The following is a 22,604-nucleotide window of genomic DNA, read 5'->3' as shown; positions in this document are numbered from 1 at the left end:
ATGTGTGACACAGCTCACAGAGAAACGCAGGCTTCATACAGTAATTCTTAGACAAAGCTCTGTCTCTGGCTCCACGCTCCAGCTCAGATTAGATGGCCACAAATGGTCCCTCTTGACCTTAAAAATCTACAATGACACTCAAGTAATGGTAAAAATGTCTTCAAGGAGTTGTGGCTCTGCACAACCCCGAGAGATCGCAAATGCATGACAGTTCTGTGCCAATAGCCTGTGCCACTTCCATCCCATACAAACTGGCTGAGGGCCAGTGACACAGCCAGGCTGGACAGCTGGCAGTCGGGAATCAAATTTAGTTCCTTGCTCTTGGGTTAGCAGCAGCTCAAAGGACTATAAAAAAACTACCATGTACCTTGATGAAGCAGTTTCTCCCCAAAACATCAGCTGCCTGAAGTGTCGGGGACTTTGAACAAAGTAAGGAAGAAAAACGGGTCTAATTCACATTTCACAGCTGAGGGTTGCTACAGTGTGGTCTTTATAAAAATGGCACAGCAAGAACGACAAAAAATTCTCTCTTTCGCAAATAACCAAGCAAATTTAAAATAGTTAATCCTGGAAACATTTTCAAAAGATTAGCCATGGCTCAACAAACTTTAACGATGATAATTTTTAATTTAATTTAAAGTTGAACATCCTTGTGTAATAATGGCAGAGATGGAGGACTATTAGGGAATAATCTTGTTTACGGATCAGTGAACTCCGAAAATTGCCAAGGCACTGTGAAACATATTCCTTATTCACACCTCATAATTAACTGAGTATTCTGCTGTAATATTAAAGTCATCTTTGTTATGTGAAAGCTGCTCATTTGGGCTGGGATGCCACTGAGGGGGTCTCATTCGGTTCTGGTATTTCCAAACTCCTGGGAAAAAGCACCTTCAATCCATAAAAACAGACTCCCAAAGTTTAAGGGAGGGCAGAGAAAGCCTTTGGTCCATGACAAAAGCAAGGCTTATGCAGAGAAAAAAAACCACCTCCCTCTTTCCCTAATGCCATCTGGGAGCATTTCTCTTTTAAAGGCAATTGAAAGAAGAAAATACAGTTCTCTTAATTAATTCACATTGAAAGGCGCTTTTGATGGAGTCAAGAGGCCAAATCAGATCAAAGTAAATAATGCAACAAATAGTGACATGAAAGCCCTGGGACAGCAGCTATCATGACTCGCACTGTCTAGAGCTTCATACTCAAAAAAACCCAAATGCTGAAGCTTTCAACTTGTAGGAAAGCGGAGGAGGATGGGGGGGGGGGGCCTCTATCCTTTCAGTAAATTTTAAGAAAGAAATTGTCAATTTACTGGAAGGAAGACTTTTTGCTGAGGTAGATCTGCTTAAGACTTGGGAAATCCTGGATTGTGTCATGGATTACTTTATGTCAGATTTTATGCCTGTGAATTTGGATAAATGCTCAGACTTTCTGCCCCTTGGTTTATAGAGGTAACGCTTCTCCCTGACTGACAGAGCTTAGACATGAGGTGATCCTGCCCCCCTACTCAGCCCTGGTGAGGCCACATCTGGAGTGCTCTGTCCAGTTCTGGGCTCCCCAGTACAGGAGAGACATGAAGCTCCTGGAACAGGTCCAGTGGAGGGCAACAAAGATGATGAGGGGACTGGAGCATCTCTCTTATGAGGAAAGACTGAGCTGGGCCTGTTCAGCCTCAAGAAGAGAAGACTGAGAGGGAATATCAATGTCTGTTAGTATCTGAAGGGAGGTTGTCAAGAGGATGGAGCCATACTCTTCTTGGTGCTGCTGAGTAATAGGACAAGAGGCAACAGGCAGAAACTGATGCAAAGGAAGTTTCAGCTGAACAGGAGGAAGAACTTCATTACTGGGCAGGTGACCGACCACTGGTCCCTTCCAGCCTTACCCATTCTGTGATTCTGTGACATGCACATCCTGGTTCCCAGGCAGCTAACATAGCAGCTGCAGCTCCCCTGCACTGTAACTACACTGCAGGGGAGAAAAGAAAACTGCTGAAGCCAAGGAAAAGCAATGAAGAGGACTCAGGGGAGGATATATTGTAAACCCATATCTACGTAACTGAGCCCCAGATACAGCAGCTACAGATTTCAATGGTGTCATCTCTGGCCCCAAAATTATTCAGGCCCATCTTAGCTTAGTTCAGCATCTTGCTCCAGCCTTTCCCCTCTAATGGGGAACAGGCCAGGCAGTTGGAGGATGCTCCTCAGCCAAAGCCAGTACACAGAATTCAAAACACAGTAATAAAACATACTCAGATTTTCCATTCAGATTTTTACTGTACATATTACCTAAACATACTGCAGTCAGAGCAAAATAATAAACAATAAAGGAAAAAAAAAAGTGTGATGCCATAAATCAGCACTGAAAAAATGCAACTTTTGAATAGCACATTTATAACAGAAACAACAAGCAATAATACTCTGAATAAAAACTCAAGTCCCAGCATCTGGAGTACTGCATGTTATTCTGAGACCTCCCCTTCCTCTGCCCAATTCCCAAAGGATCCAACAGAGATCAAAGAGGTACACAAAAGGGTAATAAGGCTCATCAGACACAGGGAATGGTGTTTGAGTGAGGAGACAGTCAAGAGAACAGGGCTCTCCACCCTGGAAAGGGAGTACACATAGAAATACTATAAAAGTATGAAGGGCTTGGGGAAGTGAACCAGAGAAATTACTTTCTACTTCTTATCACACAAAGTCAAAGGGCTCCCAATGAAATTATCAGTTTTCAAGGAAACAAAAAGATTCCTTCATAAGGTGTGTAATTAAAATCACAGAACTCATTGCGACAAGATGCCCTCAAAGTCAGAGGAGAGAAGGGCTCTAAAAAGGAAATTAGGCAACTCCACAGAGGACAGGTCCATGGAGAGTCTTAAACACAGTGCTCTAGATACAGCATTGAGATCCACAGACTCTAAATCACTGACTGGCACATGTTCAGCAGGCACAGTGAGGAGAGATAACCCTGTACAGGCCCCGTTCCCATTCTTTTCTTCTCTATAAGCATCTAGGAATGACCACAGCCAGAAAACTGATACCAGAGCTAGATGGACCAATGGTTTGATATGGTGTTCCCACAATGTTCTTCTATTATGTTAAATATACTGATATGAGTTCAATGGACAAGCCCTAATTGAAAGTGAAAGGAGTTCTTTGGGTTTTTTTCCCCAAAGAAATATCATGCAAAAACTCCTCTATTTATATTAATCCATAGCACTAGACTAAATGCATGAACAAATGTTTTCTGGGTGGAAAGCTATCCATCATTTCCAAAAGCTGATACTGGCAATGAATGAAGGAATTTGGTTTTCCATACTGAGTAATTCCATGATGGAGATACCATTCAGGATCATAAGCAGGGTCATCATAGTGAATCTACAGTATGTCAGCCAAGATCAGCAAAGGAATGCTGATCATAAGAGATTGATTAGAAAGATCAGCATTAGCAGCCATTTAGATCACAGACCAGGCAACAGCTTTCTAAAATGAAAATTTTAGAAAATGTACCAGAAACATTTGCAGACTAAAAAATTCATCTGCTGAAATAAATGTGTGACATAATGAACAGTGCAGAGAACAGGGCAGAAGAGGGAAAACAACAACAACAAATGAATTGAGCTTACTACCAGAACACAAAAGAAACATCTCTGCTTTAAACATTTACAGATAACTCACAGGGACAGCAGCAGTGATACAAGCTGCTGCCACGAGATTAGGCAGAGATTACAGCTAATGCAATTAAATTAACTCATGTCAAAATATTCCAAGAGAACCAAGACCATCATATTACAGCAGCTTTGTCTTCTACAGAAATTCCTAACACAGTCTTGTAAGAATAGTATGTGTAACTGTTTTGCGTGATTAGATAAAATTGCGCTTTATGGCAGGGAAATAACAGTAATGTTCCCTCTCCTTTCCACCCCTAACTCTTTTCCTGACTTTTGTTTTGAACCATCAATAAAGTCCTTGCATCCATGGAAAACTTTCTTCTCGAGTTTTTCCTGCTAATTTTCCTCTGCTAAAATGAACACCCAGAGGGTTTGCTGGCATCTTTCACAGATTAAATGAAACTGTATTTTATTCCATGTTTCTTGTACTACTACAGCCAAAGTGCAATCATAGTTAGTTTCAAAGTACTAATTTTACATTTAATATTTCCTTACTCTAGAGAGTTCATTTGCAAAACCAAGGGATTTCACAGATCACAAAAGGAGAGATCTGAGCAGACTTTCAGCCCCCAGCCTGAACAGAGGAGCTACAGCAAACATGCTGCCAAGCAAAGCTTTAAACAGAGGGATCAACTGCATTATCCACACAGCAAAAGAATGATACTTCCTTAAGACAACCAAACCAAACTTTAAGAAAGGAGGTTAAAAATAAATAAAAATAACAACCACAACATATTTCAGTGGAAGATTATCATTGAAGTAACTCTGTGACCAGTTGTGGCAGGTCATGAGAATTCAAAAGGCAAAGCAGAGTATCACCAGATGCTGTGAGACCCATCAGACCTGGAAAGCAAACACTCGACAGCAGCATTCCAACAGCCCAAGCACAAACCTTGTCTTTCATGGCTTACTTGGGACAGTATCTGAGTTTCAGCACGGATGTTTGGGAATGTGGAATGCATTTACAAGAGTCCCTTCTGCGCTGCAGTTTCCTGGATATTCACATTCTGGAAATTGCTTAAAAGAACAGAAACAGAAAATCTGCACTTCAAAGATCTGCAGTCAGGAGAGAAACGTGTGTTCCAGCATTTCCAAGCCAAGTAGAGGATTAAGGTTTCTAATGCACTAGTTGGAAAAGAATATTGGGATAACTGCATTAGAAATGTGAAAGAGGATTTACTACTCTTCTTTAGATTAAGTTGAAGATTAAGTTTCTAGTCAGAGAAGAATCCGTTCATCTTGGAAAGCATACAGGGAGGATGGGAGAAACATTAAACATTCTAGCAGATTTTGTCTTTTTTAACCAAATATTAAATCTCAACAGCTACTTCACATTAAAAAAAATCAAAGTAACACTCATCACATCACTGAAACCATCTACCTGAAGTCTCATTTGATGAGATTAGCATCCTCATGGTTTTGAGCAAATAATTACTTTTATCAGCCTTTGAACACCTAAAGCCACATAACTTAGTCCTGAGAGCCTGCTGTCCTTCACTTAATACATGCTGTGATTGCCAGGTTCACAGAGGAGACATGGATCAGCTTGGAAAGCATCAGTCATTAATGAGGTAGGTAGTTACAGCTGAATCCTTCACTCCTGAGAACAGCCTCAAAGTTTCCACTAGATGTCCAAAAATGTGCCTGGAAGTCAAAGTGTAAGAGAGAAATTGTTCAATTAGATTAGCTATCCAGGGAAATACCTGCAACAATATGGGTATCATCTATCTTCAGGTGTTGTGGTTGTTGGGTTTTTTTTATTTCCTGGGTGACTGAAATTCTGTGTCAAACTAACCTGGATTTACTGCAAGGAAAATGACCTGGCAAGCCATTAGGGTTTTTTCTTGTTTCTCAGCTGCTGTTAATTCCTTGACACTGGTTTACAGGGCTCTCAGAGAAAGCCAATGAACACGGGCACACTGCTATTTCAAATGCTGGTTTAATGAGACTGCCATGAACTGTGAATAGAAAGGCAGTCCTGTGAAGTAAAGGGAATGAACAGAGACTCCTGTGAGTCAGCTCTGGGACACACAGACTGCACCTACAAATTGGGGATTTCCAATTAGCAGCACAGGGAACAGAAGAGGCCGACATACAATGAAGTGACTGCGACTTCAGGGCTTAAACCGCAACTGCCACTAATGAGAGAAAAAAGACCCCTTTCCCTCTGCACACGAATGAATAAGCCATCAGCATCTTCCAGAAGATGCAGGAAAAAAAACCAAAAAAACCCCAAAACCAGTCGCTAACTTTTCCTCATGATTCCATTTTGCGTAGCATGGTTCTGTCCCAGGCACAGTTTCCACTCACGAATTCACAAAAACGGATTTTCACAAACTAAATGAAAGTCTAAAAGATTTTTAAAAGACTAAAAAGTCTTCCCTAAAAAAAAAAAAAAAACAACACCAAAAACCAAAAGGCAACAAAAAAAGTTAAAACATGTTGGGACATCAACAGCTAAGAAAAATAACATCAGACTCAGTCGTGTCCCTTTTTTCTGACATTCAATCTACATGAAGCCAAACTACTTCAGTATATTTGTTGTTTACCAAAAATAGGCTGTCTTGGTACTGTCACTGTCTGGGGGATATTATTTACTTTCCACTTCCTTCTCAGAAGGATTTAAAAAGAGGGAGAGAGGTGTTTTTCTGTACTGCAAGACAAGAAAAAAAAACAACCCTATCCAGAACAACGGATGAAATACAGATCCAATAAAAGGTGCCAGATTTAAAACCAAGCCTCTTCTGTGCAAACAAGTGCTTGTACAAGTGCCTGTTTTTCCATTCACAAAGAAGAATGAGAGCAACTGTGGCTCCACACCACCCCAAGCTCCAGAGCAGAGCAGGCTCCTGGTTTCTGCCTGGCTTTCCAAGCTCTGTCCTCCTCAAACCCAAGTAGCAAGCACAGGGAAAACTCCTGAGTTAGCTATAGGGCAGAGGAGAGCCAAATCCCAAAGCTGGAGAAATGAGGTCAAAAAAACTGGGCAGCCCAAGGAGCAGAAACCCATGCAGGAGGGGGGAGGAGGAGACAAGCACAGACAGCAAGTGGTGATAGCTGGAAAAGCCCAGAGGGATCTCGTTCCCTCGATGGACAAAGCTCCTACAAGCAGAAGACTGAACTGGAGAAATGGGAGCTGTGGAGAGCACACAAATGATGCAACAGGTAGTACAAAGGCATAGGTTGGGGCCCTTGAATTGGTTGGGCAAGGACTTATGGGTCAGGAGTATGGGAGGGACCTTGGGAGTTAGACTTTATCACAGTAGCTTTTGAGGAAAGCAGCAAGATGCAAAAGGCAAAGTCTGAGGAGCAAAGATTGGAAGCAATTAAATGAGTAAGGAGAAGCAAGCAAAGGAAGAGATGAGGGCTGGCTGGAATAGATGAGGCAGGACAACAAACTGCGGAGAGAGGAAGGGGCTGCCAGAAGACACTGCGCATGTCGGGGTTCGCTCCTCTCCAAGTCTGGAAGGGAACATCAGAGGACATGATGTTCCTCTGCAAGGAAATATCTAAAGGAAAAAGTCCCTCATCTCTTAATACTGACTGCTATAGAGCACAATCTACTGCTGCCACCAGCTAGTCTACTTGCTCAAGTGGCAGATGTTGATGAGATAGATCCAAAGGTTTCAATCCAACTGTTAATATCCCACTACAAAATTTCTGGCTATTCACTTTACTTGTTCTGAATAGTAAGGAAGTTACACATCCAGGAACTATGCCAAAAGTACTTTAAAAGATTACAGACTGAAGCAACAAACTGCAAGGAAATACCAGCACTCGGTAGTCTGTACACAGAGAAATTATCTAGAAGCTGTAAATCTGTATCAAGAGCAGAATTTGAATAACTCGAAGTAAATAGGGCATGGGGCCATGCTTTGGACAAGGAAGAAACAAAATACTGAACAGTTACTCATTAAGTGAGCACCATCCATTCTGGGCAATGAATCAAGCAGAGAACATGCAGCAAAAAAATTGCTATGTGATAGTGCAATTAACGACTGTCACGATATTCACACACAAGGAGGCCAAAATTAAATCAGGTCTTTCTTACCTGGTGCAGCATAATGAGGTCTAAACATGTCTTTTTGTGTGTGCATGCAACATGATGTTAGTCATCACCATACCGAAGCAGTGCTGTTTTTAAGTAAACTTTAGTCAGCCAGCAATGAGTTCAGTTACTTGCACTGAAACTGCACTTGCAGATTTCAAAGATTAAGACACATAATGCCACAAGTATGCATAAGAGATAGCCCTTGGCTTTGTTTCCTTTTTTTCTTTTTTTTTTTGGAGAGGGGGAGAAGTCTTAAAACAACAACCATATCACACAAATGGAGGTGGGAAAGGAGCATGTATTACTGCACCTCATCTTCCAGCACACACCATGGGAACAGAGAGATGTAATTATTTTCCCAAGATTACCCAAGGGTTCTCTGGATGACAATTGCAGGTCAGAGCGTGTAAATCCTTGGTTGAATGCAAGGCTGTAAGCACAGGGGCACCCCCCTCTCACATGTTTTTAGACTTTAGCAGAGCCTTCTGGTGGCCTCAAGTGTCATCTGTGCATGACAATAAGTATCATTGCTGACTTCAGGTAAGTTCATGGAATTCAGGAAGATTCATTCAACATTTCCTAAACAGACAGGACACGGATACAGCAGTAGATAGAGCTACTGCTCAGACTTGCTTGTGTTGTCCTATTCTCAGTTCAGTTTTAAATATCAATTAAAAAAAAAGGAAAATAAATCAGTCCAGGCCAGTGACAATTCAGCACTTCCTTTTCTCTCCTTTTGCACAGAGCATCACAGACTAGAAGCTTGATCCTTTATTTTCAAAACCTCACAACCCTCAGGAGACCACCAAGAAAAGAGGAAGGGAAAAGCCCTGGATGACTCCACTGCTTAATGTTCCAGATTAGTCATTTTGCTTTCCTAGAGAAGAAAATCATTTTGACTGCTAGGGTCCCAGACGTTTTTCAGCATAGGCTGAATCCCACACTGTCCTGGAATTTCTCCACCAACTATTGCTGTCGTGTTTGCAAAGCCTTTTATCACTTCCTTGCTATTTTGCTCTTGAACAGCACGGACTTTTCAGGCCAGTGACAAGCATCCAGGCTTTTCTTTTGGTCAGGAGCAAATGTATAAAATAATAGTTACCTTATTGTTTGCTCAGAGGCACACAATGCTTTTTACTGCTGTGCTTTGCATAGGAACACAACCACCACTGACTTCCAGAGTGTGTAAGTGCAACTACAAACAATTTACTGAAGTTTAAACAAGTTGTACCACATTTAACAGAAAGTGTCTTCCTTGCACTTCTATAATCCAGGCAGCTTCATATCCTCAGCCACAGCTTCCTATAAAACACCCTCTAACAAATTCAAGAAAAAGTAAAGTTAGCACACATGAAATCCCACATCTGGGAAACTGGTCACACTACTCTGCCCACATCAGTTACAAATCTAGGACGTAGCACTGCACTGTGTGGCAAGGGAAAGCATCAGAAATGCAGCTGAGGCTTTTCTGCTTTTTGAACAGCAACTTCATGTTAAAGCAGAAATGTGCTATCACATTAGTTTAAAAAAAAATTAAAACATCATTGCTACAAAAGACTTGGAAATAGAAGCACCCAGCGAGGAGAAGCCAAGTCAGCACCAGGGAACTGCTACGTAGTCACATGTTGTGTGCCAGTGCTTTCCCGCCCCTCTCCCTTTGCTCTTCCTTCATCCCAAAGAACGGCATCTGTTTCAGCTCAAACACTGACCACGCACGCTGTGCAGGGACTCAGGGAAGATACATTATGACCTCAACATATTTTCCCTCATAGTCTATCAATCCTTGGGCCAGCACAGCCATCCCTGGAATGCACCACGTTCTGTACAGCATTTATATTTTCCTTCCCTTGCTACTGTAAAAGGAAACAACAGTTTAGTTGTTTAGCTGCCGGTTTAGTGATCAGATAATATTTATCCCTGCTATAGCCTTAAGGATTTCATTGAATTTTGGATCAATGGGGTCTTGAGCCTGGATCCCACAGAGCTAACGAGCAGTGAGCTCCCTCACTCTCTTTTGCACACACACAGATCTAAAGTGATACTGTTGGGCACAGCTCCAAGTACACCTGCTTCTTCTGTAACTTAGCAAAAAAATTTCAAGTAAAATAAATACATGAAAGTAACCCTTAAAAAACTAATGCAACAGTTCGTATACATAGAAAACATTAAAAAACAGTCTATTATCTGTTCCAAGGGAAGAGTCTCTCCAGCTAAGTCACCACAGAAAGCAGATGCAACAAAAACGAGCTCATAGGACACCAAAGAGAAACATATTTCAGTTTCAAAAGTATGCAAGCTATTGTGAAGTCCTGTTTTTCAAGAAGCTTTGACTGTGAGCCCACCGCAGGCTCATTTGCAAAGCTCAAAACGCTCAGAGTGATTAGGTGCTACGAGGGTGTTCACAGGCTGGACAGCATCTAGCAATGCTGAGTGTGAGGCACATATGACATGACAGGACTACAGCTAACTAAAAAAACTGAAAAGGTCAAAAAATAGATCTCCGTTTTCAGTGAGTTCAAATCATGAAAAAGAGAATGTGACAATACCAATGGACACAACTCCCACAAGGCACTGTGACAGCTTGTTTTTTATGCATATATATAATCCTTATCAAATGTGATCATGGATCTGACAGAGTACTGCTGTGGTGAGCAATGAGGTGTTGGTATTGATACTGCTTTTTAGCAGGGCCCATATATTTACATTGCACCATCACAGTGAAAGCACTGAGGCCTTATCCCAAACAGAAGTACAAGCCTGATGTGAAAGTTCTCATCTGCCCTTCTCCATTTCTGTCATATGGGAGGGCACATATGGCCACAACCTTCTTTCAGATTTTAAAACCTATGGAGGTTGATCAAACCCCAAAGAGATTCTAGTTACCTCGTTTCAGTAGCACATGCCAGCATTCCCCAAAATTGCAATAAACTGTGGGGATAAAACCTACAATTTCATCCAGATTAACTCATTCCTTACTCCTCAAGGCAGCCAGGACTGCAACCCACATATTCACTGGACAGTTGAAGATAAGAGCAAGTGACAATAAAAAACAAAAACCTCTCTGCACCAAGAATTTACATAACCAGCTCCAGTTACAGCTAATTAGACTGATTCCCTTAACTCCTTCATTACATCTTCCTGCATTTTTCAGTTAGCTCTAGTAAGAAGATGTATAATAAATTATTATTAAAGAGAAACCGAAATGATCACTTTATAAGTACTTAAAAGCATAGATTAATCAGTGTACTACTATTTTATTCTAATTAAGACCTTACAATTAGTAATCTGGTGTATTAAATAAGGTACCTGAAGCTAATTCACTGTGCCAAATCTGCCCTCCAGCTTTGGAGCTTTTGAAATATTTAAAACTTTCCCTCCCTCCCTTTTGCCATGGAAAAAGACCTACACAAGTCAGACAGATGTGAATTACAAGGAAAAATTGTGTCATTAATCTCACAGACTTGAGAACGACTTCATTTTTTTTCTTCTTTTTTCATCTACAGCAAGGGTGCTTCCTACTTCTTATCATATAATATGCCAAGAGCACCGAAGAAAGACTGTGTACAGAAAGTATTTCAACTATTTTAATCTGTCCAGTGAGGACTCAGCAAAGAATTCAATAAGAAGACCACAGTCATATGACAGCTTAGTGATCCACAGATAGTGGACAGTGAGCTGTGATACACTTAACCTTACTGTTCCACACTACCACAAGCACTGTCCATGTGGTGAGAACTGAGATCACCTGAAATTACAAATGCTGTAGCAGCACACTTATTTGTCAGTGACCAGCAGACACTGACATTGGACAAGCAGGCACTGGTCAAATTGCCTAGGCTCTACGAGGTTGTCATTCCATACAGCAAGAAGTTAACCAGCATTACTCCGCCTTCAGAGGAAGCAGGAATTCAGAGCAAGGGAAAAACTAGTGGTTGCCAACAGTGTTTTAGGGAAGTTTCTTCCAAAGCCGTATCCATTAACCCAACGAGGCTTTCTCACAGGGCTCTCAAACACCACTCTCACACACGTGTGGCAGCAGGCTTCCCTCTCAGCCACTGGGACCAAGCCAGCTCCACTTTGGGCATTCCACAACAAAGCATCACACAACAAGTCGTTGCAAGTGTGTTGAACACAGTCAGTCACTTGAGAAAAGAAGCTGAGCAGCTTACACCATGAGAGCCCCTTTTTAAAAAGAAAGCAGCTATGTACATGCCAAGCTTGATTTGCCATGTGCAGACACCCTTCACAACACTTGAAGAGGCAGCTGCCGAAAAGCAAATGCCAACTGGCAGCGTGGATGAGTTGTCTCTGAAGCCATCCCACATGCGCAGTCTCTCCAACACAACTTCTGCGGCCTCTCCTGAAGAGGCTGGAAAACCAGAGGCTTTCCCCTTGGTGTGAGAAAGGGACCTTCCCAAAAGCTGGGGCAGAGGAGGGTATCTTGAAAAAGTACAAAGCAAAGGTTGGGAGAAAGGAGCAGCGGGAAGAAAGGAAGAAACAGGAGTAAAAGAAGCAAGGAACAAGAAGATGAAGCAAGCCAGGAGATGGTTTTGAATTGATACCCCCCTCCATTGTAGGTGTCAGTCTATTCTCCCAACTAACAAGCAATAGGACAAGAAGAAATAGCCTCAAGTTGTGCCAGGGAAGTTTTAAATTGCATATTAAGAAAAAAATCTTCTCTGAAAGGGTTGTCAACAGGCTGCCCAAGGAAGCAGTGGAGTCACCATCGTTGGAGGTGCTTAAAAGATGTGTAGAGGTGTCACTTGGGGACATGGTTTAGGGTTTGTCCTGGCAATACTGCGGTAACAGTTGGACTCGATAATTCTAGAGGTCTTTTCCAACCTAAACCATTCTATCATAGTATTCATCAGGGAAAATGGAGACAAATATAAGTATCAAAGAGAACAAAATCACTGAGAGAAATGCGGAGGGATCACAACTTCAGCACTGTGCTCAGGTTACTCCTTCCCACCAGGTCTTAAACTTCAGAGGCAAGATGTTAAATGAGGCTCTTAGACAGCCCACTCTGGTCTGGAACATCAGAAGGCACCAGGGTCACTCACACTTTCAAGTTTTGCTACTCATTTGTGGATACAGCAGAAGAAATAAACAACTTTAAAGCTCTTCCCAACATCCAGAAGAGCCTCTGTGTCAGAGCATCTACCACTTACCCATTCCAAAAAGTCTTTACTTCCTTGCCATTATCGTGTCACAGATTCCCATAGGGAGAGGCAACACAACCAAACCCACTGCCTTCCTTGTTAAAAACAGAACTAAAAACCCAACCATCCCTAAGTCACACCAATCAGGGAAAATATCTGCAGGACAGAAGCTCTAAAGTGGGTTGGACATCTGAAATACAGGTGGAGGAAACAGACTGATTCAAGAAGTTACAGATCTCCTGTAATGCCTATATGCCATCAGTACTGATGCAGCAACCCGATTACTTAAAACAAACAAAACCAACAACAAACAAACAGCTCCTACTGAAATGCATACTAAGGGGTGTTACATGGGAATAAAACATTCCCCTTCCCAGGCTTCAGGAGTTCTACATGGGGAGAACCACAGCAGGTAATTCCTGATCTATATAAAGAACAAAACACTTTCTCCAAGGAATAGGCAGTGCAGGGCAACACATTATTACAGGTCTCCAAATTATATCACACTGTGAGTGCTTTGTAGTTAGAACCAAAAGTCAGCAACAAAGGGCAAACTGGGCAAGGGCTACCAGGGATATTGTACAAAGGTCAAGGCTAAAAGGAAAAAAACCCCCACGTGCTGGCACAGATCCATGGGGTGGCTGCTGCATCATATCCCTTTAAATGCTCTTACTAACTCCGTTTCACAGGAATAAAGGAATCAAGTGCTATTCTTGTGCCAGAGCATGGCCCTGGAGTCCTTCCTTCCCAAAGAAGATGCCAAGAACTGCTGAACGAGACCAGTGGAAAATCCTTCTGTTATTGCCTGAGCCCAGCTCTCACTGTTTCATGCACATTCTAAGGCATAAAGCAGAAGTAAGCATCACCTCTGCTTTCATATATACATATATAAAAATATGGGCATATTCTACAAGTATGTGTACACATGTGCAGAAATTATATCCACAAACATACATATAGATACACAGCAACATCCCTTAATAAGCTACTTGCACTGCACTCACCTCACTTCAAGCATTACTGTATACATGTGCATACTCCTCCCTCTTCACATTCAAAACAACATGACAGTTTTTGCTTTCTCCATGGAGAAGCTGGGAAGAAAAGCATTGCCTGCCAGTACCATATTAGGACAGAGAGTTCCAGGACACGGAAAGTCCTCAGATACTCTCCCCTTTCTTCCCTGAACATTCCTTCTACCTTCTCCTCTCTTCCTTCCCTGGTAGCATAAGAAATATTGCAGCGCATTTCAGGATAAAAATGGCTAAAACAAAGTGACTTGACATTTTAAGGTAGGATCCGCTGCAGGTAGCCAGCAGTACCTCCGAATGGCCCACATGGCTCTGCTGGGCACAGAAAGGCCACCGCTCCGCTGCTCCTCAGGTGATGCCGGGTGGCAGGAGCTCCAGGTGCCCCGGTGAGCAAAGCGATGCTTCCCGTTCTCCCGGCTGGCCAGGGGGACCTGCAGTGGGGCAGAGGGAGAAGCCACGGGCTGCCGGGCAGGTCTCTGGTGGATCACTCCATTTCTCCTGATTACACATGCAGAGAAAAGGGAAAACGGGAAGGGGAAAGAAAAGGATTTAAGGATTTTTCTTTTCCCACTTGTACTTATCAAAAAGTTGAACATTATGAAATCAGCACAACAAGATATCTAACTGCAAGAGGTGACATTTTATTTAATCCAAAAGACAAAGTCTTTGCATGCTGGGAGAGCAGGATTTATTAGCTCCAAAGTGGATCTAGAGGAAGAGACTTAACAGCAACAGAAGATGAGTACTTCTGTATCAAGCTGTTCTCTGAACCTCTGGTAAGATGGGAAGCACTGTGAGGAAGAATATGATGCCCTTCCTAATTTTTTGCTTCAGAAAATAATTGATGTTCCACCTCTTTTAAACAGAAAACAAATCTGTACAGGTTGGAGGAAGGAGTAGGGGCTGAGTTTGAGCAGCATATAGAAGGCTGTTTCTTTTTTTGCTGTCCCTTAAAGTCAAATGCAGGAAAGATGTCCTGAGCAGCACAAACAGCAGATGAGTGCACAATACACAGAACCAGAGCAGATATGAAAATGTAGCACATCTGGACTACAGAACTTCATTCCTACAAGCTATGTAGTGCCACATCTGGGCAACTGGATGCCATTAAAGCAAAGAAATAACTTGAAGAGCGCACTGGAATGTTAACCTATTGGAAGGTGGAAGGCACAGATTTTCCACCAATTAATTAACAGTTGTGTTCCCTTTACCCAGGCAGCTCCTGGAACATGCCTGTCAGACTGTAAATGCAAGTGTTAACAAGCGTGCTGGCTGTCAGTCCCCAGAAATCTCCCTGGCTACTTGCCCACCATTATGAATTACTTATGCAGTCAAAAGAGGAGAAATCCTTTGCTGATCCATCATACCTGCCCTCTGATTGCTATTGCTGCTAGAGGGGCCAGAGGAAGGGCAGGGGAGCCTAAAACGTGGTCTATCCCCCATTAGGATCTAGAGAAAGGGTTGAAATGGGAGGGAAGCCAGATGGTCCTGAAAGAGCAGAGTCCTTCTCCTCCCTACATTTGCTGCTCTCGCATTGTGCCAACTCTGGCATTCCCCAAACACCTCTGGGAGCTGATTCAATTCACTGTGGCAGAAAACATGATTCAGTATCCTTTTTTATGGTGTCCTGGTTTATTTATAACCCAGATACACGAGCACACACAGGGTGTGCAGGTTCCAGAGCTGGCAGGGCAGCACCGGTGGGAACAAAAGAAGTTATAGCAGGAATAAGACCTCCCATTCTCAGTGGCAGTAAACTCTTACATTCACTCATTGACAGATCTGCACCAGAAATGTTTTGGCAGAGAAACAGATAAAAAACTCAGAGTCTATAAAACAAAGGACTTCTGACTTCTAATGGAGATAGCAAATAGCATAGTTATTTGTGACACTGAGGGGGTGGGGGGTATAAACTTCAAAGTTTTTAATTTTTCTCCAGCGACTGCTGAGAGCTGCTAATTATTCCAACCATTCCAGAACTGGATGGGTATCTCCCCCCTTCTTCTGTTCTGCAAGGACAGAAAAATCAAACCTGATTTTACTACTACTCATCATACGATATTTCTAAACCCATGACATTGTGATTGAACAGTCAAGCAGGCATTGCTAATGAAAGGAGTTAAGCCAGAGATATCTAAAGATGTTGATGCTTCAGTCAGAACTCCCACAGAAAAAATAAATGTTAGTCTTGCCAGAGCATTTTGGATCAATTCTTCACATCTGGTCTATGTATCCAGCAGAAGTTATTCAGACCACAAGAGAGCAACAAACAAAAAGACAAAACAAACATCCTCCCCCTCAAAAAAACCCACAAAAAACCCACAGAATGAAACCTTGGTGCCTCCAAATTTGTCAAATGTGTGCCATTTAATTCAGCAGGGCAAGTCCATCTTCCCCAGTACTATATGTAATAATATATATTTTGAACTCACAGGTGGAAACACTTGAAAAGAATAGCGAGCACAACAGGTTACTTACAGTTTGAGTCCGTTGTAGGAGAGGGAAAAGAAGTCATAAACCAAGCACACACCAAACACAGTGACTCCAGTTTCTTTCACCAGCATTGCACACGTCCCAAGGAATAAACTAAGCAGCAAAAAGAATGGGGAGGCAGTGGAAGGGAAATGTTCCCCAACATAAAGCTGATCCACACTCCTGAAAAATAGAATTGACATAAAATATCTCAACTTCTGTTATTTTCATGTTTACTACATTCACACAAATACTGAGACACTTCCTTAATTTCCTGAGATGCTGACATGAACATGTTAAGACATGAACAATCTACACTGTTTGCTGATGAGTGAAGAAAGGTTTAGACATAGAACAGGAAAGTAAAACACAAATAATGAAGCTGCTCGAATTCTTGGTGTACAAGAGGGGAAAAAAAGGACAAACAGAAAAATGAAATGGACTTGAAACAGTCAGAGGAAGGCAGAGTAAGTACAAAGACAGTGAGGGCAGAAAAACACCTGCTTTGTGTCATCTACAACATACATGTTTAATTTTCCTTATGTGACAGAGAGCACTAGGCAAAATTCCTCCATTCCACCCACGCTCCCCTGAATCAAAGATGTGTCCTAATCATTAACAGACTGGGCAGCAAGCCTGTGTCAGAGAGGAGAAGGTAAGAAAGAACTGAAATCAACAGGCAGATTCCTGTGGGGTCACTACCAGTTTTACACCACTGAAACCTTCTGATGAAAACAGCATTGTTGGTTTGTGGCAAACAGGCCAAGAGGTACATAGGGATATATGCAGCTTTTCCCCGTGGCCGTGATGACACGGTGCTATTTCTAAATGCAAACAATGTTATTTCTAAATGCAAATAATGTAAAAGGCACAGAAACCTCACCCAAGTAAGCTATTTCTGTATCTATACTTGTTCAGTCACAGTTTTAAAACACAGACCAGCAAACAGTGCCAAGTTTTCATCTGAAAAGGATGACTAATGGTCTAGACACAATCTTTAACTCCCCCAGACCAGGTATTTCAGAGTCCTACAGTCATAGCATGTATTTCAAGGGCAGGCAAGCATTTGTCTGTTCTTCACTCTACATACAGGCAATTTGTCTTCCGTTGAAAACATTTCTTTATAATTTTTAGCTCTACACATCATCCTCTGGTGTATGGTCAGCTGTAATGTCAATGGAAAAGGGAACTATAAATGCTGACTTCTGGTTTTATGTTTATTTGTTCTCATAAGCATCACTGTAGTGAAAGCAGGGGCCAGGACACTTCCATGCAGCAGTGCTGGGGGAAGCACCTCAGCCAACAACAACCGAAAACTGACAGGTTTCCCTTTGGTCCCCTCCTCAGATTAGAGAATCTCACAATGTTACCACATACCTATTATAGGAGAGAAAAGCCAACAGAAAGAGTAGACAGGCCAGGACATCTGCTCTGCCTACTATACCTGTTACCTGAAAGGAAAAGACGCACAGATGTAAAAACACATACATAAAAAGGCATGAACGCTCAGTGACTGCCTCAACAATCCATGCTAACTGCTACTATTTTAAGTTTTTTATCTTTCAGTGTTATCCTCCCTCACTACAGCAAAATGTTACTTGGAGAGTGTAGGATATGTCCAGTTTTGCCTGCTGCATTTCTCACTTGGTAAAACAAATGAGTAAGCCAACAGCTAAGTCATTCCTTACTTTCTTATTAAAATATTAATAAAGTTGCATAGAGAATGCCAATTTTAGGAATATGTTTTAATTTTGTATAATAAGGCTCAGATCAGAAATGTATCCAATTCCAAGAACTGATATTTGTTAAAGAAAAAGACTACTGAAACAGTAACTCTTTGGAAAAGACTTATTATATAGGAATGAATTAATAAATAATATTTGAATGAACTTTATCACCAAAAAGGGATACAGTGATATATAATTTATTCTCTTTATGAACAGTCTGAGTTTATGGGAGATTTTTCTACATATTAATTAACCAAATCTTTTCATAAAAAAGGGAATAATGAAGAAGAATGTATAAGCACTCTTTTTTACAATTATTTAAATATCCTATTTCATAAAGATCTAAAAATCACTCATAAAGCAAATAAAAGGCCCTTTGAAATTTCACCCCTTTTGAGATTATATAATTAAGCCATATCCAGCGCTCTGGCATTTTTTTTAACCTTTTAAAGTTCTGACCCAGACAAAAATAAATTCAAAGAGTGCCTCTTCTAAAATCTCCCTTATAGTATAAAAGCTGTATCATCAAAAGCAGCCTAGCTGATTAGTGCACACAACACAGCACAAGGAGTAACTGTAAAGCTTGTGGCTTTTTGTTATTAAGGTAATCTCTCCTCCAAAGTTCTCGGTGCAGCAGCCGTTTCCCCCTCGCTCGTTTACAAAGGCTTGTAATGAGAGCAGGTGATGTCAGTGGGATCTCAGCTAACGAGTGCATTCCTTTTTTTAAGTGCGGATAGCTGGACATTGCCTTTCCTTCTCAAAGGCAGCAAGACTCATTTTAGCTACAGGAGTGTCTCCTCATGTTAACAGGCTGCAGTTTTAGAATGACTATGCCTTAAAACGTTTCCTTGTAAGAACAGAAAACTGTCCAATGTGAGCTGTTGCTCTCTAAACTTATCCTGACGTTCATTAAGCTAACAAGTTGTGTTTTTTCCTAAGATGATACTCCTGGCTTTTAATTGAAATCAATATAAATTAATCCATGGGTCAGATCACCTCTATCTGAGCGAGCTCCTCCAGAATAATGCTCCCTTCACTTTTTCTCCCTTAAATTGATGACTACAGGAGATGACTGAAGGCATGTAACAATGTCCCAGCAGGAGAGCACGGCCTCATTGAGGTCTTTGGTTTCAGAAGACTCATGACTGTCCATTTATTCCCAGCATTGCTGATTAGGACCATCATTTAGAATTTAGCGCCAGAGCAGAAAGACTGCAAGTATGAATACACGTTTTTCTTAATGACTCCTGCAAATTACTTTAAATATAGTACATTCTCACTTCTGCTCCTCCACAGCAAAAATCTCAAGTACCATATTTTGTATGACTCAGAGGTTTCCTTAAAAAAAATTAAAATTTTAAAGAATGAATTTATTTTTAGCTTTTGTGCCACATACTTACAGCCTCGGTGTGAATGGGATGCACAGCAAAGAACAGCGCCGTGACAAAAGCAAGTCGACAGTCCTTGAACACAGCTTTGTCACAAGTGTACATCAGCACAACAGTCACCAGACAGTGTAAAATTACATTCACTGCGTGGAAATAGAAGGGGTTCATACCAGCCAGCAATATGTTTAATCTGTAAGGAAACAAAACCATTACTAGATCAGAGAGGTCTTGTAATAGCAGGACATCTTTCAAACAGTCTAAAATATGCCTTTTGCCCGATTTGCAGTCTTCTAACACATATGCTACTCAAGTAATTACTGAAAATCGCTCTAAACTCCTGGTTTATCTGATTAAAGAGAAATCACTTCCCCAATTATTATAATATGTTGTTGCATTTGGCAACCTTCTTGACACGGAGATAGGAGAGGCTTGTGCCCTCCCAGCACAGTTTACTGTAGTGAGACAATGCCTGGGCTTCCTTAGCAGCAAATAACCCCGGCCAACATCAGAAATATGGCACTGGTCCTATTTCCCTGCTGGCACCTTCTGCAGTCCTGTTGGACACGTGGCAGCTTTACAACACAGGTAGTTATTTTCTACTATGGAATAGATGTTTGTGCTTGGGAACAGCCAGGGATTGGTAAGGCACTGGAGCATCTGCGTAGCATTACAGGGGCATTTATTCCCATTTAACTTCCAGAATACTTCCACATACTGAAGGTTAAGCATTTATTTAAATGCTTTACTGACATGAGGACTACATAAAGAAGCTCATCTAAGAGTGACCATCATTTTTATAAGGACATTGGCAGTAAAGATAAGATAGCTAACATGACCCTAGATTCCATGAGACAATTAGGGTTCATTATCTGTGTCGATCACAACAAAAAATAAAATGTAACAAGCTGTTATGACATTTGTTTGACAGCACGTATTAACACATTTTTCTGGTCACTGTTTTTTACAGCCAGCTTGCTTAACAGCTGCTGACAAGTTTGACTTAGATGCAGTTGCAGATAATTCTCTCTAGTATTAACAGCATCTGTACATTTGGACAGATATATATATACTCACACATATATACATGGAGTCTATGTCTAGGGAAAACTCCATATATGAACAAGGAATTTGGGAAAATGTCTCTTAACTAATGCTAAAGGGCATTTTTTTTAAAAAAACTACAAGATACCCAGGGAAAAAGACAACTCAATCTAAATATTTTGCATGTAGATGTAAACATGCTATAGGGTCAATAATCCTTCCTGTTGTTACTCAGAGACTCCAGGTCTCCCATGACACACACGACGCAACAGCAAAGCCACTGAGCTGTTGCTACTGTGCAAACACCTTAGTTTTTTTTGTGAGACAGAGGAGGTGTGGAGAGGTCTGTGACGGCCAGACAACATATGTTTTTTATAAATAACTCTCTACATTCCTTATTCATAAGCAACAGAGTGCTAGCTGTCCTGGGTTGCAGTTTCCAGGCCAATCTAACTTTACCAGAACCAGGAGCCTTACTTGTGCATTCCTGCTGTGCTCCCACTGGAGTGTTTGTGGAGGCAACAGCTGAAACTCAGAAAGTTTGAGAAAAAGTGAGATTTTTAGAATGACTTGACCTTTCCCTTTGAAGTATGGGTTGACGCAGTTATATTTTGACAAGACATCAGACTATGCGGTTCAAGAATACATGAAGAGTTGGGGCTTTTTCTTTTTTTATCCCATTTTTCCTACAAGCCATTTCAGGGCAGCAACATCCATCACTTTCCCTCATTTCTACCAGCACTGAATGACAAACCACCACGAATGGCAGTAACAGACATCCAGCCAGAGTTTCAGCTGCAAATACACTGCAGCAGCAGGAACCCCCAGGCTTAAACCTTGCTTTCAGCACACAGAGGGGAACAAGGGGCAGTACAGTGCCCCCCCCTTCCCCCCCATCCCAAAGGAGCCAAAGATCCTGCTCAGAGACACCTGCAGATGTGCACAATGTCAGGGATCACCTGCAGGACACGCTCTTTATAACCGTGAATCATTCCTGGCTGTAAATCAGCCGGAGCACAGTTGTCACCATCATTCCCCCTCAAACGCCAAAGTGCGCTCTGGTAACCTGATTTCTGGAGTAAGCAGGTACAGCAGGTGAGGACGGTGAAGACAAAGTGCTCAGGCTATCAGGTGATGTGTACCTACACACAAAAATGTGAGAGATTCTCATTTATTTATTTATTTGGTCAAGTTGTGAAAACTAATCACTAAACCCATGACATCTGACAATACCCTTGAAAAAAATCTATCATTAGTCTTCATGGAACATACCTGATTACTTCCCATCCTGCAAAACAGTTCTACTGGCAGAAGAGGCAAAACCTTACAGGGAAGGAATCTTTCTGCCCCCCATCAGGTCCCCTATCCCAAGGGCAGGGTGTGCTCCTCATGCCCCTTCTTAGGGTGAACACATCAAGTCAATGAGGCTTGTAAGCTGTGAGTTACCTGATGTAAATTATTGAAAACAGCTCTGTAAGAGCATCAGCTGAGCAGCTTGGCTGTTCCCCAGTGTATTTTTTGTATAAACTAAAAAAAAAGCAGAACAAAACACAGACACAATGATACCGTGTTATTCAGATAAGCCTTCCAATAAACACCAAAACCAGACTGCAAGTATACTTCAGTGTATGGTTTAAACACCATCTTTGGTGGTCCATGAACACTAAACATGAGTGTGTGCAGGTGCTATATTCACACCAGTGTTTTTTTGCTGCCAAAGCTCTTTGTCATAAGAAATTAGGCCACATGGCAACAAAGGAAACATTCTTTCGTCCTGAAACAGTCCCAGCAGAATGATGTTGAAACATTAGCAGTGGTTGAATTTATTGTACGTCAAATGGGTGAGCAAATCTGGGTCTCCAAACAGCTCTAATTCAAGTCACAAGAGCTCCCCAGCACACTCACATACCCATGGGGGGGAAAAAAGGCAGCCTGCAGTGGAGCAAATTTGGCTTTCCATAGTAGAGGAACTATGGAGCAACTTCTGGCCAAGGGACCAGGAGAGGATGAGTAAACAAAAAATTACTTCTCCCTTCTTAAACTTTAATACCCTTGTCTTTGTTTACTGGCA

General features: G+C 41.7%; 1 protein-coding gene across 1 annotated transcript in view; it reads right to left on the bottom strand.

Annotated features, from left to right (window-relative positions):
- Nucleotides 1–22,604, bottom strand: part of TMTC1 (transmembrane O-mannosyltransferase targeting cadherins 1) — a 145,088-nt gene that overhangs the window by 113,055 nt on the left and 9,429 nt on the right. The window contains exons 2-5 of the mRNA XM_032688578.1: nucleotides 19,505–19,682; nucleotides 17,755–17,828; nucleotides 16,384–16,560; nucleotides 14,197–14,403 (exon numbers count right to left, since the gene is read on the bottom strand). Of these exons, the coding sequence (XP_032544469.1) occupies nucleotides 14,197–14,403; nucleotides 16,384–16,560; nucleotides 17,755–17,828; nucleotides 19,505–19,682 (636 nt within the window). The remainder of the gene's footprint in view (nucleotides 1–14,196; nucleotides 14,404–16,383; nucleotides 16,561–17,754; nucleotides 17,829–19,504; nucleotides 19,683–22,604) is intronic.

The sequence above is a fragment of the Chiroxiphia lanceolata genome, chromosome 5 (genome assembly GCF_009829145.1).
Source record: "Chiroxiphia lanceolata isolate bChiLan1 chromosome 5, bChiLan1.pri, whole genome shotgun sequence".
NCBI classification, from domain to species: Eukaryota; Metazoa; Chordata; class Aves; order Passeriformes; family Pipridae; genus Chiroxiphia; species Chiroxiphia lanceolata.
This window is presented reverse-complemented; position numbering and strand designations above follow the sequence as displayed.